This window comes from Lissotriton helveticus, chromosome 11, assembly GCF_964261635.1.
Source record: "Lissotriton helveticus chromosome 11, aLisHel1.1, whole genome shotgun sequence".
Classification (NCBI taxonomy): Eukaryota; Metazoa; Chordata; class Amphibia; order Caudata; family Salamandridae; genus Lissotriton; species Lissotriton helveticus.
The window spans coordinates 270,440,702-270,458,001 of NC_136072.1; the positions used below are offsets into that span (position 1 = coordinate 270,440,702).

The following is a 17,300-nucleotide window of genomic DNA, read 5'->3' on the forward strand; positions in this document are numbered from 1 at the left end:
TTTTCCCAGACAGTGGAAGTGTATGGCTGACATTCCTGAAGCTGCAGGAGGGAACCTAGAAACTACAGTGGGGAAGGAGGAGACAGAGCTCCCTTTTGAAATTTTATTAGGTCTTTTTGCGGCAAAGAGCTGGCTAATAGCCTTTTGTGCTACGCAAACAAATGATGGACGGAATGCTGAATAAATCATACATTCACCCCCAGTCAAGAGCTCTGGGTTAAATCCATTGTTCTTTTGCTCACCATGTCACCCCAGTTTAGACCCAGGCATATGCAAATCAGCTTGACCCTGTGCCTCATGGGAACAGTCCAGACCGAACTGCCAAGCCAAGTCCTCCCTGGACCGGAAACAAGCATCCTGGGACCGGTTTCTGGGTATTACCCTTCATCAGTCAGGCTAGCTTGAATCTAGTGGCACAGTGAGCAAGGGACCCACGCCTGGGCATACCCAAACCACTTAGGGTGAAAAGTGCTATGCACTGCCATTTGGTAGCTGGTAGGGTGAAAGGTGGAACTGCAGTCTCTTTTTAAAAAAAATGTTTTTATTGGTATTTACAAGTTACATACAATAAAAAACATACGAATAACATATCATAGATGGTCATGTAGGGCAGCAGTGGTTCATTTATCGGTCTTTCTTTGTTCGGCCCAGATAGACTGGCCCACGTATAACATATAACACATAGTCTGTTGCGATTGGCGCATGCTTGGTTAGTACATAGAACATAAATGTGAGTGGCGGTTGTTTTTGTGACAGATCCCTGGATCAATCTTTGAGGTTGAGTTGAGCTGGATTGGTCGTTGGCTATGGGGGTTTGTAGGTGTTTAGGAATTTGTCTAGTTTTGACCACATCCCTCTATTGGGGTGCCTCCAGGGTGTGTGTCTGGGTGCGGTGTTATCCGCTCCTCTAAGGAAGGTCACCCAGTTCAGCCACCACTTGAATGTGGCTTTGGAGGTGTCCTTCCATTTGGTTAGTACTGGTTTGACTGCTAATGTGAGGAGGGAGTCAAGGAGGTATCTTTCCTCTTGAGTGATGATGTCTGATGTAATGTGTGCTGTGACAGTTGTGGCAAATGTTTGTTTTAAATTGCAACCTAAAGTTCTGTTTGTGAAGTCAAACACATTCTTCCAGAAGTTTTTCACCTTATTGCAGCGATAGATGAGGTGCTCTAGGTCCCCCCTTTCTGTGCCACAGTTCCAGCAGGTATCGTTATCCCTTAGGCCTGTCGAAGAGAGGCGGGCTGGTGTCCAGTGTGCTTGGTGGAGTATCCAGAATTTAGTCTGTGCCAGCACTGGGGATATCATATTTTTCGATGGGGATGCCCAGAGGGTTTGTAGTTCTTGTTCTGTGAGTTTGGATCCTATTTAGGTTTCCCAGTAGTCGGTGCTATTAGCATTAAGTTTGGTAGAGACAGGTTGGAGAAGTTTGGATAGGAGCGAGACTTGGTGACCTGTCTTATTTATGATTTCCATAAACTGAAAGATTGATGGTTTCTGTTTGTGTAGTTTTGACTTTGTTAAGGCTGTTTTGATTGCCAGGAAGTTGTATAGTTCTATGTCGGGGAGGTCATGTCTTGTTTTCAAACTGTTAAAAGTGTGTGGATTCCCTTTTGCTTCCAGATGAGCTGGTTACAGGATTCCTAGCTTCCTCCATGACTCTATGCCGAGTGGTTTTCCTCTGTATTTAATCTTGGGGTTTGACCAGAGTGTTTCCCATTGCGAAATCTTGATGCTGACTTCTAGTTTCTGATCTACCTTGAGCAGCACGCATCTTGTGATCCTAAGGATCGGGTTGTTATTGAGTGCTTGTTTGTTGGATGTGAGCAGTGTCAGTGGGTCTGTGTTGTTCAGAATGGCTTTCTCTATGGAGAGCCATGTCAACGTGTATTGCTGTTTCGGGAGCAACCAGTGCATCCCCTGTCTGGCTATGAAGGCTAGTTGAAATCTTTTCAGATCCGCAACGTTGAGCCCGCCCATTTTCTTCCCTAGTCTCCGTTTTTGGAGACCTATTCTGGCTTTTCTTTCTCTCCATATAAATTTGTTAAGCATTTGGTCTATCCTCCTGTGGAAGTCTTCTGTAAGAGCCAGGGGTAGCATATCTGCCAGATAGTTAACTATAGGAGTTACCATCATTTTTACAGTGTCTATTCTGCCCCACCATGTGATGAACTTGGGTGACCAGGTGTCTAGTAGCTCTTTTATCTTTCTCAGTGATGTTTTCTCATTCAGTTCTAGGGTACTTCTTAGGCTTCTTCTAAATTGGATGCCCAGGTATTTGACTGCCTCGGGTTGCCATGCCAGGCCCGAGGACCCCCTTACTTCTCTAGTTGTGTGTATGTTGAGGGGGATGCATTCTGATTTGTCTCTATTGAGTTTGTAGCCTGAGTGGCTGGCGTATGTTTCAATTGTTTGCATGAGTGCCGGTATGGATTGGTCTGGGTTGTCCGTTATTATGAGTAGATCATCTGCGTAGGCAGCAAGTTAGGCTGTGGTATTGTTGATTGTTACACCTGTTATGTCACTGTTAGCCAGAGTGTCTCTAATCAGGGGTTCGAGTGCTAGTAGGAACAGTAGCGGGGATAATGGGCAGCCTTGTCTTGTCCCTCTCTCAAGGCTGAATTGGGTCGAAGAGCCTTCATTAATGGCTATCTGTGCTTTGGGGTTTTTGTACAGTGCCATGACTTTCTTCGTGTAATCGTCTCCTACGTTATATGCCTGCATGCACTTCTCAAGGAAGTGCCAGGATACTCTGTTGAACGCTTTTTCTGCGTCTAGCGTGATTGCTACAGCAGGGTCGAGCGAATTTGAAGAATGTTCTATGACTTGGCATTGGAGTCTTGTTTGGTCGTGGGACGTGTTTTTATGTAGCCTACTTGTGTGTTTCCAATCAGTTGAGGAAGTAGTTTGTTTAGTCTTGTGGCATATAACTTGCAACCTAGGTTTATTAGTGATATAGGGCAGTAGTTTTTGGGCCATTGTGGGTCTTTCCCTTCTTTGGGTATGACAATTATGTTGGCTTGTGACATGGTTTCTGTTACTATCCCTTCCTTGGCGCAATGGTTGAAGGTTTTGGTTAGAGCTGGGAGGAGATGTTCTTGGAACTTTTTGTAGAAGGGTGCTGTGTATCCATCTGGGCCTGGAGCTTTGTTGTCTTTTAGTGATTTTACAGCTAAGGCGATCTCAGTCACTTTTATATCTTGGCCTAGTGTTTTGGCTTCCTCTTCCGTTAAGTTGGGTAGGTTTAGTCTGCCTAGGTAGGCTGAGCTGCCCACCAGGTCAATGCTGTCATCTCTTGTGAAGTTGTCTTTGTAGACTTCCATGAACGTGTGTAGGATTTCTTTGTGCCGGGTGTGTGTCTTGTTGTTCGGATCTGTGATTGTGGAGATGCAGTGTTGTCTTTGTTTGCATTTGAGGTATGACGCTAGTATTTTTCCTGCCTTGTTAGCTTTATAGAAGTTGATTTGTTTGTATTTCCTTATCCACAGACCTGCCCTTTTGCTAAGGATCCTGTTAAATTTGTATTTCTTTCCGGTAAGTTCTATTAGGATCTCTGAGTTTTAGGTGTCACCTGTATGTTTGGTTTCCAGTTATTTAATGTCTGTTTCTAATTTGTCTAGCTGCCCTCTTGCTTCCTTGTCTCTTCTGGCTTTGCTTTCTATTAGAGTCCCTCTGATGGTCGCTTTGAGGGCGTCACATAGGCATTTAGGATCAATGTCTGGTGTGTCGTTTTCTTTTATGTAGTCCTTGATTGCTTTTTCAATCTTGTTTTTGTCTTCTTGTTTTGCAATCGTTATGTTGTTGAACCGCCATCTGCGGGGGGTGTGGTCGTTATGCCGGCCTGCTAGGTGTAGGCTGATACAAGAGTGGTCTGAGATCGTTCTTGCTGCAATATCTGTATGCTCTATCAGGTGTGTGTGTGATCCTGAGATGAGGTTGTAGTCAATTCTGCTGTATGAGTTGTGTGGATTGGAGTAGAAAGTGTAGTCCCTAGTGTCTGGGTGTTGAAGGCGCCATGGGTCTTGAAGGTCAAACCTGTTACATATGTTTTTCAGGACATTGTAGGAGGCTAGAGGTCTTGTTTGGGAGCCTGATTGTCTGTCAAGGGTGTGGTCTAGGACTAGGTTGAAATCCCTGGCTACAATGCTCATGTCATGCGTCTGGTTTGCCTCCAGTTTCCTTGTCACCCCCTCCCAGTAGGTTGTGTCATCTGTGTTTGGTGCATATATGTTAGTTACAAATATTGTTTCATCTCCCCTTTTGAGTTGGGTGCACAGAAGCCTGCCTTCGTCATCTTGCTCAGCGCTCTCAGTGGTTATCTTGGACTTGGAGTTAACTATGGTGATTACTCCTCTTTTTTTGCCTACAGCTGGTGAGCAGGCTAGCTGGCCTATCCATCTCACTTTAAGCTTATTCGTGTCTTCCATAGAGAGTTTTGTTTCTTGCATAAGGATAATATCGCCCTTAATCTTTGCTAGGTAATCTAATATTTTTTTCCTTTTGATTGGGTGGTTTAGGCCCTTGACATTAAGAGAGAGAACCTTTAGGTCAGTCAGCAGTGTGTTTGTATTACTCATTGTGACAGTGTTCATGTCGCGGTCTTACTGTCACGATTCGCTCCCTGTGCTCTCATGCCCACCACCAGGGGGCTGAATTGTGGGGCTTTCCAGTGTTCTAATATGCCCCCAGACACTCCCCTGTATGCATATCCTGACTTCCAGGCATTTGGACATCATTTAGGAATTGACATCCCTTCCCAATCCATGCCGGGTTTTGTGAAAGCCAGCCTGCTTATACTTGAAGCCAGCCTACTCATGCCTGATACTCCATTACCCAGAATTCCCTGCTCACTGCTTTGTCTCCACCCCTGCAGGCCAAGGATGGGTGGAGGAATTCAGCTCACCTGTGGCTGGCTGCTGCTAGCCTGCTCACACCAGCTGCATGTGATTACTGTGAGCTCTTTTAAGCCCCAGCTCCTTTCAGGCAAAGGTTGGTCATTGTAGCTGTTTACCGGTGAGACCAATCCTTGTTTCCAGAGTTCCCAGAGCTTTTGCTATTCTTGTTTCCAGTGTTTCCTGAGCTTTAATTATGCCTTGTTCCTGACCCCTGCTGCTGTTTTCCCTGTTCCTGAATTAGCACTGCCTGTAGTGCTACCCTGACCCCATAGCCTTAGTATTCCTTGTTCCTGAACTGCAGCAGTTTCCCTTCTCTTGAATTAGCACTGCTTGCAGTGCTACCTTGTTTCCTGAGTGCCTGAGCTATAGCTATTCCCTGTATCTGAATTAGCACTGCCTGCAGTGCTACCTTGTTTCCTGAGTTCCTGAGCTATAGTTATTCTTTGTTCCTGGGCGTAGCTTTTTCTTGTTCCTGATTTGCACTGCTTGCAGTGCTCTCTTGACTCCTTGTTTCCTGAGCTGTAGCTATGTCCTGTTTCCTTGAACCAGTACTGCCTGCAGTGCTACCTTGACTCCTGAGCTCTAGTAATTTCCCTGTTCCTGAACTAGCACTGCCTGCAGTGCTACCTTGACTCCTGAGCCTTACCTCACTTCTTGTTCCTGCCCCAATACTGCCTTCTATGCTTCTTTGTTTTCTTGATTCCTTAACCTGCACTATTCTAGTATACCCTTGTAGCCTCCCCTTCTGTATATCCGTTTCCAGTCCCTGCCTTGCTTCCCATTTCCTTGGTTCCAGTTCTAGTGTGCTGCCTTTCTATTCTGCTGTCTTACTTCTGTTACCTTGTATGTTTGTTACCTGCTTTCTGCCAAGTGTGCCCTGTCATTTCCTTCCTTTCCTGTTAAGCCCTCCTCCTTGCTAGCTCCTTGTCTATTGTGCTTGTGTTTAGTTCTACCCCTGTGCTGTTACTGCCTTGCGCGTTCCTGTTTGATCGCCAGGATCCGTGGGCTTAGCTGACTACCTAGGTGGTGTTTCTTGTTCACTGTGAGTTTTGTCTTTGAGTTACAGGTATAACATCACCATAGGTATAAGCTCCACAGACCCTGCCTTTGTATCCATATCCTACATGTGGGTATTTGCAGTCAGTATCTGTAACAGCAATTGTGGGTAAGAAACTTACTGAGCTTCAGTCTTCCCGTGTGGAGCTCCTGAGTGCTTTACCCCACACCCCCCTTTATTATTATTGTTGTATTATATATAGTCTTGCACGTTCGTCCTGGGTGTAGTTAGTTTGAAAGCTAACTTATCTTGTGAGTTCCCTTCCTTTCTGAGTCTTACCCATCTTGTTCACTTGTACAGGCTTCCCATTTGGATCCCTTTTTCTCCTCTGACTCCCTGTATGATCCTGGGCAGCACTGTACTCCTCCTTTCTGTGTACGTCTTCTACCCAGTTCCCAGTCCTTGTCCAAGTCCCTGACTGTGTTCCCCACATAGTCCCGGACAGTCCCTGACACTTACCAGCTTATAATTACAGAGATCATTGAGTGCGTGTGATCTATCTGTTTGAGTTGATGATAGTCTGCATATTGATCTGTGTTTTCTGTCTAAGGGTATGATAGGGACCTGGACTTGACTTACTGGAAAAACTTGACAAACAGGACGAATATGACGAACAGGACAAGACATTTTGCCCCCTCCTCCTTCCTGCCCCTCCCCCCCCCCCTTGCTGGTGTGTCGTACTGTGGGCGTGCAACAGCAAGGTCCCTCCCGCCCCACCACCTCCTGGGACAGCTTAATGCTTTAGTTTAGTCTGGTTATATTTCTCTTATTACATTAGATAGGTGGGCATACATAAGGCCTCTCTCCGGTTAATACTCTGATTAGACTTAGTTATTTAGTGCAAAGTTTTTGAAGGGTAGCCCCCCGATCATATCAGTTCTATAGCATAGATTTTTAAAGGATATATTTAGTTCTTGGTTGGTGTGAGCAGGCTCTCCCTCTAGGTATTGTTCTTAAGCTTCTTCTTATCTTTCCGTGAGGTAGGAGCTGTTGTAGGCGGTAGTTCTGCTTGCGAGTTCTCGTTGTAGGTTTTCTTTGTTTTTCTTCGGGTTGAGTTAGTTTGTGTATTCCATCTATGAGGTAGGATACGTTGCAGGTTGTGGTCGAGCGCTTATGCTCTTATTGCTTTGTGTTCCATTACATTGTCTCTTCCGCGAGGTGTAGCCTTGCGGTAGTCTGCTGGAAGTTTTTCCTTTTTTTTGGCGACAGTCGGGTATTCTAGTCTGGTTCTAGTCTATTCCCTTCCATTGTGGAGGTCCAGTGATGCTCTTCTTTTACTTGACATGGCTGTCCTTTCCATTTCTTGTGATGCGGGCACCGCTAGGTATCGTGATAGTTCAGCTGGGTCTTCGAAGTTTATAATGGTTCCTTTGTTGTTTACCCTGAATCTTGTTGGGCCGGTGAAGGAGTAGTTGATGTTTTCTTTCCTTAGCTTATCTCTTTGTGCCAGGAATCCCTTCCTGATGTCTTCTGTTGTTTTTGAGTAGTCCTGTGTGAGGATGATCTTGTTGCCAATCCATTGCAGGTTCGGGTTCTTTCTCACTACTCCGAAGATGGCCTCTGTTTGGTGCGAGCACAGTGGTTTGCATATTATTGGTCTTGGTCCTGATCTGTTGGTTTGTTTGAAGGCCGGTACTCTGTAGGCCTTGTCTAGCTCGAAGGGATTTTCGAATTTGAGATTCGTTAGTTTGGGTATGAGGTTTTGCAACATTGCTACGCATGAGCCAGCTTTGTCCTCTTCTCCTTCTGGTATACCCAGAATTCTTATGTTCCGCTTTCTTTGTCGATCTTCAAATTCTGCTGCCTGCTTGCGTAGGTCTGTTGTTGCTTTCGCAATGTTACCAATTGCTTTCCCAGTGAGCTGTGATCTATCTTCTATGTCACTGACTCTTTGCTCTACTGTTGATATTCTATTGTTTGCCATGTGGATGTCTGCTCTGACTGCTGCTCGCTTGAGTTGTATGGCGTCAGTAGTTTTTTCGTTGATTTGGCCAAGTCGTGGACTTCGGCAAGTTTTTTGAGTATGCTGTCTAGCGTGCTGCTAATGTCCGATTTTTGTTTGAAGGGGGAATCTGGGATACCTTCCGGTTTGGTTTACTTTGGTTGTTGTGTCGGCTTTCCCTCACTCCCTGTCATTTTTCCTAGTCCTCTTTTCACTTGTATGAGCTCGAATCTCTTGTTGTTGCCCATCGGTGTTAGTAAAGTTGCTTTCTCTTTTTGGCTGGTTTCGCTCTCTTCGTTTGCGCTTTGATCAGCTCTCGCGCTTAGGCTTTTCTTTTTGCTGCTTATTGTTTCTGATGTTCTGTTTGGTATTTTGTGCACAATGTTTTTCGTATACCTTTTCGCCGAAGTGATTTTGTTTATCACTTCTGGTGTTGGTGGTGTAGTTTGTTCATTGTCACTCTTCTTTGTTTTTTCTGTTTTCCAATCTACTGTTGGTCATTCACTCCTTTCTGCTCTTGTCCTCCGTTGCCTTGCCGTTTGTCTTGCTTGTGTGCTGTGCGTGATGAGCTTTGATGTTTTTCTCTCTCTTTTTGCACTCTCTAAGTTCTTTGCTGTGTTGTCATTTGTTTAGTTTTAGTGGGCAGTTTGATTTTGCTTGTTAATCTTGTCTGTGCTTTCTCGTTTGCTCTTTTTCGCTTTCTGCCTTCGTGTGTTTGTCCTAACCCCTCTCCTGCCGGGTTATTAGTTTTCCCTTTCTCCGTGCTAGTATTGAATCAGCCAGATTTAAGGTGTTAATTGGTTGCTCGTTGCACTCCGCTACTCTGCGTGGCTTCTTCTTTTCTCTGTTAGAATGGCTGTTGTCCTGGTGGTGAACGCTTGCTCTGAGGCACCAGCAGCTGTTTTGGCGACTTCTCTGTTCCCCGTGTTGATTGTGGGGATCTCGGAGTTTTCCCTCAGTAATTCGTTGGTTGTCCGGATTTATTAGCTATTACATGTTAGCTTCGTGTCTCTTCTTAGCCCCGGTCGGGTGGCTTTCAGTTCTGTTTCTCCCCCTTTGCCTCCTCACTTCCCCTGCGTTAGAAAGAAAGATGGCTGTCTCCTTGGTATTGTTCCTCCTCCCCCTTTGCCTCCGCGCTTCCTCTGCGTTGGAAAGAAAGATGGCTGCTCCCTTGGTAATGAGTCGGCGGTTTCGCTTTCGCTCTGCAGCGGTAGCAGGGATCTCAGCTATCTCCTTGCCGCGTTCCTAATTGCTGGTTCAGGTTCGGAGGGTACGGGGTTGTACTGTTGCTTTTCCCTTCTTGGTCTCGCGCCTCAGAGTTTCGATCTTTCTCTCTGTTTTCCTTGTCCGCCGCCCCCATTAGACTGCTTAGATGGCTGCCTCCATATTGGGCGGTTTCGCTTTCGTTAGCCCCAGTGCAGCGGAAGAGACCCGGAGGGTGTCGATCGTTTCTAGCAGGTGATCTGTCGTCGCTTGGGGGGGGTCTGATGCATCGGGGGAGCACAGGCACTGACATTCTTGTACTCGGTTCATGCCAAGTCCTCGATCCTTCGTTTTCTTAGGGTGTTGTAGTTCGGGGGTCTCATCTCGCCGCCGCCATCTTGTTGGCTCGGGTCTTTTCAGTTACGAAGATTCTATCTTTCTTTATTTTTTTACTTTTGGCTGGTCCAATTTCTGCTCTGGTCATCGCATTCAGAGCTGGTCGGGTTCCGATCGAATCTGCGCCAATTGGTTCTTAGTCTGGCCCATGATATCACGCCGTTTTTCTTGGCTGTGTCCCGTGGTGTAACGGAGCTCTGGACTTTGGCAACTCTTCCCATTGCCGTCCAAGCCACGGCCCCAACTGCAGTCTCTATTGTTCAGATTGTGAAGAGTTTTTTAGGTAAGACCAGTCTTTTGGCTTTATTCCTGAGTATCAAATGACGCTGTTGATAGCCAGGGGCAGAATGCTCAACTTTTGTATGCCTCTGTTGTGGGTGTTTCAATCTGGAGACAACCCTGCTTTGAGGAGCATTGGTCAACACAAAGGCTGGCTGTGGAAAATTGACTGGAAAAGACACATGGAAGAAGAACTGACCCAAGACAATGCTGATACAGCAGGCAGGGAAGACACATCCCCTTCTTCTGTAAATGTGGGAGCTGCTGAACCACTTGTTGTTCCAGCAGCAAGTTCTTTTTGACCAAGGAATGAGGTGCACCGCAAAGTATCCACAGAACTGCTATCCAACTAAAGTTGGTGTCTGCTGACAGCCAGATTCCTAGTAGTGGGGAACATCACTTAGAGGGCTTCCCAGAAGTGAGGGGACATCACTCAGGGTTTGACTTGGAAGGTAAAGCAGTCTTCCTGTTCTGAAGTGCCTAGAAGCTGACCAGCCTTAGAAGAAGTGCAAGGGAGTGAGCCAACATTTCAGTAGTAGCTGATTTACCAGGTTGAACAGAAGAAGCAGACACCAACACTGAGCATCTGAGAGAGCAACTGCCATGCTCTTGCACCAGAGTATTGTCTCTCTTGTTGAAACAGCTAACCTGTGGCACGCTCCTGAAGCGTGCCCTAGTGGACTGTGCAACTGTGACCTTGAATGTGTCTAGCCTGTAGCAATTACCTGAAGAGTTCCTCAGTGGACTGCATATCCGTGAGCTGAATTGTCATGCCTCGAAGTGGACCAAGCCTTGGCGAATCAGAAGTGTGACAGAAGCAGACTGCATCGCTTGACCAGACTTGTATGTTCCAAGTCATTGGCCCAACATTGTGTGTGGCATCAGAACTCCCCTGCTGGCACCTGGGAAGAGCCTATGGTGGCCGCATGATCTCTGGCCCTCCAACTCTCCATGTGCCTGGAAGAGGGCCTACCAAGCAAAGGAGACTGCCAGCAACACTACGTGCTGCCACGAGTCAGCTTCTGAGTAGCTTCCCCACATGTGCTGCCCGTGGGCCAGAGACCGGAGTGTTCATGCACATGCAGTTGGCGCATCTTCTTCCTGTAGGAGGGAAGCAGGAATTGACACAATGCTGTGCTTCTGACCATGACTGGCAAGGAACACTTGCATTGGTGAGAAGGTTAACAGTTGGACTAAGACTGCAGAACTGATAGCACAAACTGTGCATGAGAGGGGTAGCAGTGCATCTAAGCCTGAAACATTCCAAACATACTTTACTTTGAGATAAAGGAAGGTTAAGGGGAATATAGGGGGGCGTTGATCCCTGGGTACAGCGACTCTGCACCAGTAATTATTCATATTTGATGGTGCTTAGTATTTCTTTTTACGTGTATTATGGAACACCGAAGAACCTGACTATGTATTTCCTTAAGAAGGGAAGAAACAGAGCAGATATTACTAGCAGCATCTGACTATTTCACAGCTATAAATGGTAAATAACATGTATTGGTTGTTTTATTTATGAGGAGCTGAACAACAAGTAATCCTGAACATGGTAAAGAAGACACTATTTTATCAAAACATGGATACACACATTAACGCTGGGAAAGGAAGCAGAATGAGGAAAATCACAGAGTATGTTGTACTGTATTGCAGGATTTATATGGCGATCATAACCCTGGGTGCCCTTTTGAAATGCCCGGTTGAAACAGGTGCTGTTTTATTTTGACCTATATGGGAGGGGTTAGTGAGGTATATTGGAATTGGAGACATACTTTAATTATGCAGATTGTGGGGCACATTTACTATTAATTCACACACAGCAGCAGAACAAGGGAACTTGCAGCACAGAGAGCAGAAATGTTCCCTATTTACAAAGATATAGCACATTTCTGCTCTCTCCTTGTGCTGGCGCAGTGTGTGGTGCCTAACACCGAAGCAAGCCCCCTTGCACCGTAGAGCAAGTCTGTCTGTGCTACGGGCAGGATTGTTTTTGTGCATTAAGGAATACATTCTTGCACAAAAACAATCTTTAGAGGCATACTTCTCTTTGTATGTCTGCTTCAGAAAGGGGAAATAACAAGCATTGAAAATGCAATAGGTCTCGCCTTTGATTAAGTTAAAGCATTTGCTTTGCTAATGGCATTGTATAGCAAAGCAAATGACTTTAAGTTAATAAATGCTTGTTTTTACACAGCTGTCCTCGGTCTAAACGTGCGATTTATACGTCCAGATATCTGCAGCTCTATACAGGAAGTAAAAATGTAGCAGACATGGAACAATGCAATTACCTAATTTAGGTACTCTGATAAAATAGGGTTGCAGGAAGTTCAAAGGCTGTGCACATTAATAGTATCATTACTAGAAGCGACTGCAATTTATATGGTGTTAAAGGTAAACAGCTCACCAGCACACAGGAAGAAATAAAACATAGTGCTTCTCCGTGACCACCAGTCTAGTCTCCCCGCTTTATGCTTGCAGTCACCAGCCCAGTCCTTAGCTAAAGTAAGCCTCGTCACTGAGCTGTGCCAGGCTGAGAGTCTCCCCTCCTTCCACAGCGCTTGTGTTGCAACCTGTTGCTGGTGATTTGTGTACGACATCCACACCCACAACTCACTCACCTAAACTCAGACGAGAGGGCACAGCAGGCCGGCTCGTGGATGAGCTGTGACAGGGAGAAGCCGCAAAGGGAGTTTGGTTGCGCCTCTCTGCATGCACGCGCTTTCTGTATCCCCCCTCCCTCACAAGCACATATGCCATTCACTTCCGCCTCTCTCTCTCCCTCTGACCTTCCCAGCCCTGCAGATTAGGAAAGAGCTTGCAGGGCAGGATTTCTTTTTCACAGAGAGGAAGAGTTCGAACCATGCAAAGGTTTCAGCACTTATTAGAGTAAAAAATCACCGATTTGTACATGAATGAGGTCGCCGGGATTTCTTGGTGTCACCGACTTTTCTTCATGAAGGAATATTTTTGGATCAGGCGGATCACGTTCTTATGTAGTGGTTTATTTGAAAATAGTTTTTATTATACTGTTCATTGAATGCAAATAAAGTTACACATGCTGGGCTTTTTATTGTGACGCATTAGCATCTGAGCGGAAAAGAGGAGTTATTATCGTCTCAGTTTTCTGCGAATGACTAATTTTCATAGGACAGACTTTCAATCCTGTCAAATACGCATTGAAATTGCATCATCAAAATCCAAGATTTAACCCCAAAAGTAGTGAAATGAAATCTTAGAAGTATACGGCGCTCACATGCAGCTCTTCCACTTGAGTGCGTTTACCCTTAGGCGCACGCGCTGGCCATTCTTTTAAACAAGTACAAACTCGCGCTCGCTGTAAAAACAAGCATTTAACCCCGAAAGTAGTTAAATGAAATCTTATAAGTATATCGCGCCCACATGCAGCTCCTCCACTTGAGTGTTTACCCTTAGGCGCAAGCGCTGGCTATTCTTTTAAACAAGTACAAACTTGCGCACGCTGTAAAAACAAGCATACAAAAAAAAGTGCTGCAAGCTAATAATAAACCTACTGTGTCACGCCGTGGGTAAGAGATCCAATCCCGCTGGGCTTGGCTAAAAGGAGACAGGGTGGCAACAAGATGCGATTGACATGCCTTCGGTGCAATCATTTTACTGCCTTTGGCATAATTTGTGACGCCAAATGAAGCGCACAAATTAAAACTGAAGGCGGAGTTGGGACATGGCTTATGGAATCGTATCGATTCCAAGATGCATCGTATGACGAGAGCAGCGCATGCGCTGCTTACGTCAGGCCGAGACCTAAAAAGGAGGAAAAATATATTTCTCCTAGCTACGCCTCTGCCAAGTAGGCACACTGTTTTGGAGCAAACCAAAGTTTACAAGTCTTTGTAAATCTGTGTTTGCAGCAAAATACATGGGTGGATCCATGGGAACGCTCCCGCCCCACCGAAGTAACGCTACCCAGTGCAAATTAAAGCAAGACAAAGAGGCTTTGCATAGGTTAGAAAATGGGAAAAATTATTTTGCGGTATGGTCGTGCCACAAAAGTGCCACAACCCCAATGCAAAATCAAAGTAAATTTGGGCCTGTGAGTACATGAGTGGAGAGAAGGATGTATTAAATATTCTACAAGCTGATGAGCACATTTATACATAATACAACCTGGAGTATGCTATAAAACATCAAGAATCCCATACATTTGCATGTATTTTTACAAAACACTAAAAGAAGAGCAGTTCATGCAACTTTTGTTAGTGGGATGTTCGAATCCAATTTTAAATAGGTTCTGATAGTAAAAACATTTATAATCCTGGAGTAAACAAAAATGGAAAGGCGTGAAACAACTTACAGGATTGCTCTTCAAAGCAGTCCCTTACCTGCAAAAGGTGGTCCCAACAGAGCAGATATTCCATTTGCACAAATGATGATCCCAAATGCATTGGCCAGATATTGAATCCCGACCAAATCTTCTGTCACGACAGGCATCAAAGAAAAATAACCACTAGAGAATCCAAGCAAGGCACAAATAACGGCCAGACCAGCATACATGTGGCAGAGCGGCAAAATGATAATACAGATACCAAAGGTCAAATTCGCCAGAATAAAGACATTCCATGCACTGACACAAGGTAAGTCCCCGATGATGCCAAGAATTATCTTTCCAAAAATATGGGCTATTGCTATAATGGACGTCAATGGAAAAATATCGTTTTGCTCTGAAAGTCCATACATCTGTACTATTTCTGGGAGATGGATAAAAGGTATAACAAAACTACAGTAGGCTAAGAGAGCCCAAAGGACGAAGCCCACAAATACTTTATTGGTAAACAGTGATGCGGCTCCAAAGTAACTCGAGTGCCATGCCCAAAAGCCCTTTTTGATGGCTGTGTTCATGCGGCTAATTTCCTTCAGAAGGCGGAGCTTACACACGGTCCTCAAAGTCTTTTCATTTTCTCCTCCACCTTTACTGTTACTTTGTATTGTTGGTAATTTGTCAACTACGTCTCTATTTGTGAGGTCTCCGTCTTTCTGGTCGCATAAAATGCCATTGGGTTTCACAGCCTCCGGTTGAAGTGTTGTCATCATTTCCGGAGGATCCGCGGGTCTCCTGGATTCAATATCCTTTTCGCTCGCCACCTCCGCTGTAGTTAGGGGCCTCATTAAGGCCCCGCAGACGCACAGATTAAGAGAGACGGCTCCCTGGATAAGCATTGCATTCCGCCATCCATACTCACTGCAGAGGTGCTTCAGGAGAATAGTCATCAGAAATGTCCCGAACCCTGTCCCAGTTGTGCTAAGGCCCTGGGCAAGAGCCCTCCGCTTCTGAAAATACTGCCCCACCATGACCACAGCAGGCAGGTACGCCATTCCACTGCCAATACCTGTTGGGATGCAAGATGGAAGCCATTAGAGGTGATTATCAAATTAAAAAATCATTTTTACATTGGAGGTCCTTTTCCAGATGCTCCAAAAGGTGACCATTATGTTGGACACTGTGATGTTTGGAGACATTTTTGAATAAAAATACAGTAACAAAGATGAGCTAAAACGAGCAACCACAAAAATCTAGCTCCAAACAAACTAATTTAACACCCTCTGTTAGCCGAGGACCTACGTTTCATCTTAGATGTGACTCACCTTGGGACCAGATATAAACATTATGATTCTCTCATACTTTTAACCAGAAAAGCGAATGCCTGTTAACCGCCATGTTAATAGCTCGCCAGGTTCAGGTTATTGATCTGTATTATTATTTAAAGTCATTACTATAACCACATCATAGAAACCAACAAAGATGTCTTTGTGCAAAAAATAGCCACATATTAAGTGCTATATATTCATAGTTTTACATATTTTCATAAATTACCATTATCTAAATGACACATTAATGTGATGTAAAAAACATAAAAGGAGACCAGGTTAGCTAAAAAAAAAAAAAAAAAAAAAAACATGAATTGTAAATCAGACAGCAGTATACTACTGGAATGTGGCATTTTGATTGGATCATAGCGGGTCGTAATTTACGCAGGAGATTCATCGCTAGATTCATAGCAAGCCTTATTACAGTATTAACCCACCCACCAGTATGACTTCTTTCTCAAACAGCTGGCTGTGAAAATTACAGAGTGCTGATACTGGCTCACAGAAAAAACAACTCGGCCAAATGGGTCAGTCATCAATATTCGTTTCTCCTATCTACAATGTGATACAATGTGATACATCCAAGGAGAAGCAGATCAGGCGTAGCCATTTTCTGCACACACCACCATATTTAGGACAGACAAACATAATATGGTCAAGAGTCTCAGAATTCATGCCAGACAGCTGGACATGAATCAGACTAGAGATTTTCATTCCAGTTTTTGCGGAACCATCAAAAGGGCAAACTGCCTGTTCTAAATCTAATAAACAAGGTCTTGGCCAATGGTGGTGTTATATTGTCCATGTAATTTTACAAAACAGAAGTAGGTTTAAATGCCAAGAACTGCTCGGTAAGATGGCCCAAAGTGCCCCTGGTTGTTATTTCCTGCCACACTAGTAACCAGAAGGTTGATTTTAAGGCCTGCTGTTCTGCCTTCAGATGAGTCCCACACTGTTGAAACCCAACTTTTTACACCAGTCATGAACAAACCTTTTTTTTTTTACTTGTTTTTATTGCAACATTGCACAGAGGTCACATTACATGTTCGCTTTATATATGGTACAGTGTATCATTGGAAGGCTATTGTTAACATGTTATATCTTGGCAATCTGTTAGCATGTCCAAATGTCCCACTCAGTAGTTTCATTTCTGGGCATAATATGGCTATCTATCTGTCTAAAAATCTTTCCCACACAGGATTAATTTGTGCAACCATACTCATCGGAACTATGAACAAGAAAAATGAGAAATAATAATAAAAAGAAAGGAACCTTTGCAGTGACTAGTGACGAAACCATCTTGTAGGTAAAATATATAAATCATCTAGGGCACGGCCGTTGGGAATCCAATATTATATTACCAGATGGTCGAGGAGATACCTACCTCGGCCCTCGGATAAGGCTATTTTTTTTTTAGAACAAACCTTAACCAGGGTTTCTCTAAGGCACAGTCCATAATCATTACATCACTCAAGGAATCTCTATATTCAGCTAATTCAGGAGTAGTCCAGACACGGATCCAGAGAAGTAGTAGCTTTAATAGGCACCAGATCAGATACCCTTTTCTTCCCCGTGTCAAAATAAAGTGGGATCAAGGGGGTACTTAGGGGGACCGAGAGCAATGATCTAGCAAATGTGTTCTCCATTACTGGGAGCCTCGTCGTATAGCGAGTATGTAATCTTCTGAAAATGTAAAATGGCATTAGATCTATGTGATATCATAAGGGCTCCTTTATTTACTTGGTGAATCCACCTAAATTTGTCCGACAGGGTCACCCCCAAATAATGAAAATGAAAGACCCTTTCCAAAGTGTCCTTCCCAGAAATTACTGAACTCTTATTAGCGCTGTTACCAAGGCCAATACATTTGATTTTTGTGGCATCAATTCCAAAGTTCATAAATATA

At 44.5% G+C, this 17,300-nt stretch overlaps 1 protein-coding gene across 2 annotated transcripts in view; it reads right to left on the reverse strand.

The window, feature by feature from the left end:
- Positions 1–17,300, reverse strand: part of SLC16A14 (solute carrier family 16 member 14) — a 224,687-nt gene that overhangs the window by 12,483 nt on the left and 194,904 nt on the right. For both annotated transcript variants that reach the window (XM_078668161.1, XM_078668162.1), the window contains exon 4: positions 14,131–15,135. In XM_078668161.1, the coding sequence (XP_078524287.1) occupies positions 14,131–15,135 (1,005 nt within the window). The remainder of the gene's footprint in view (positions 1–14,130; positions 15,136–17,300) is intronic.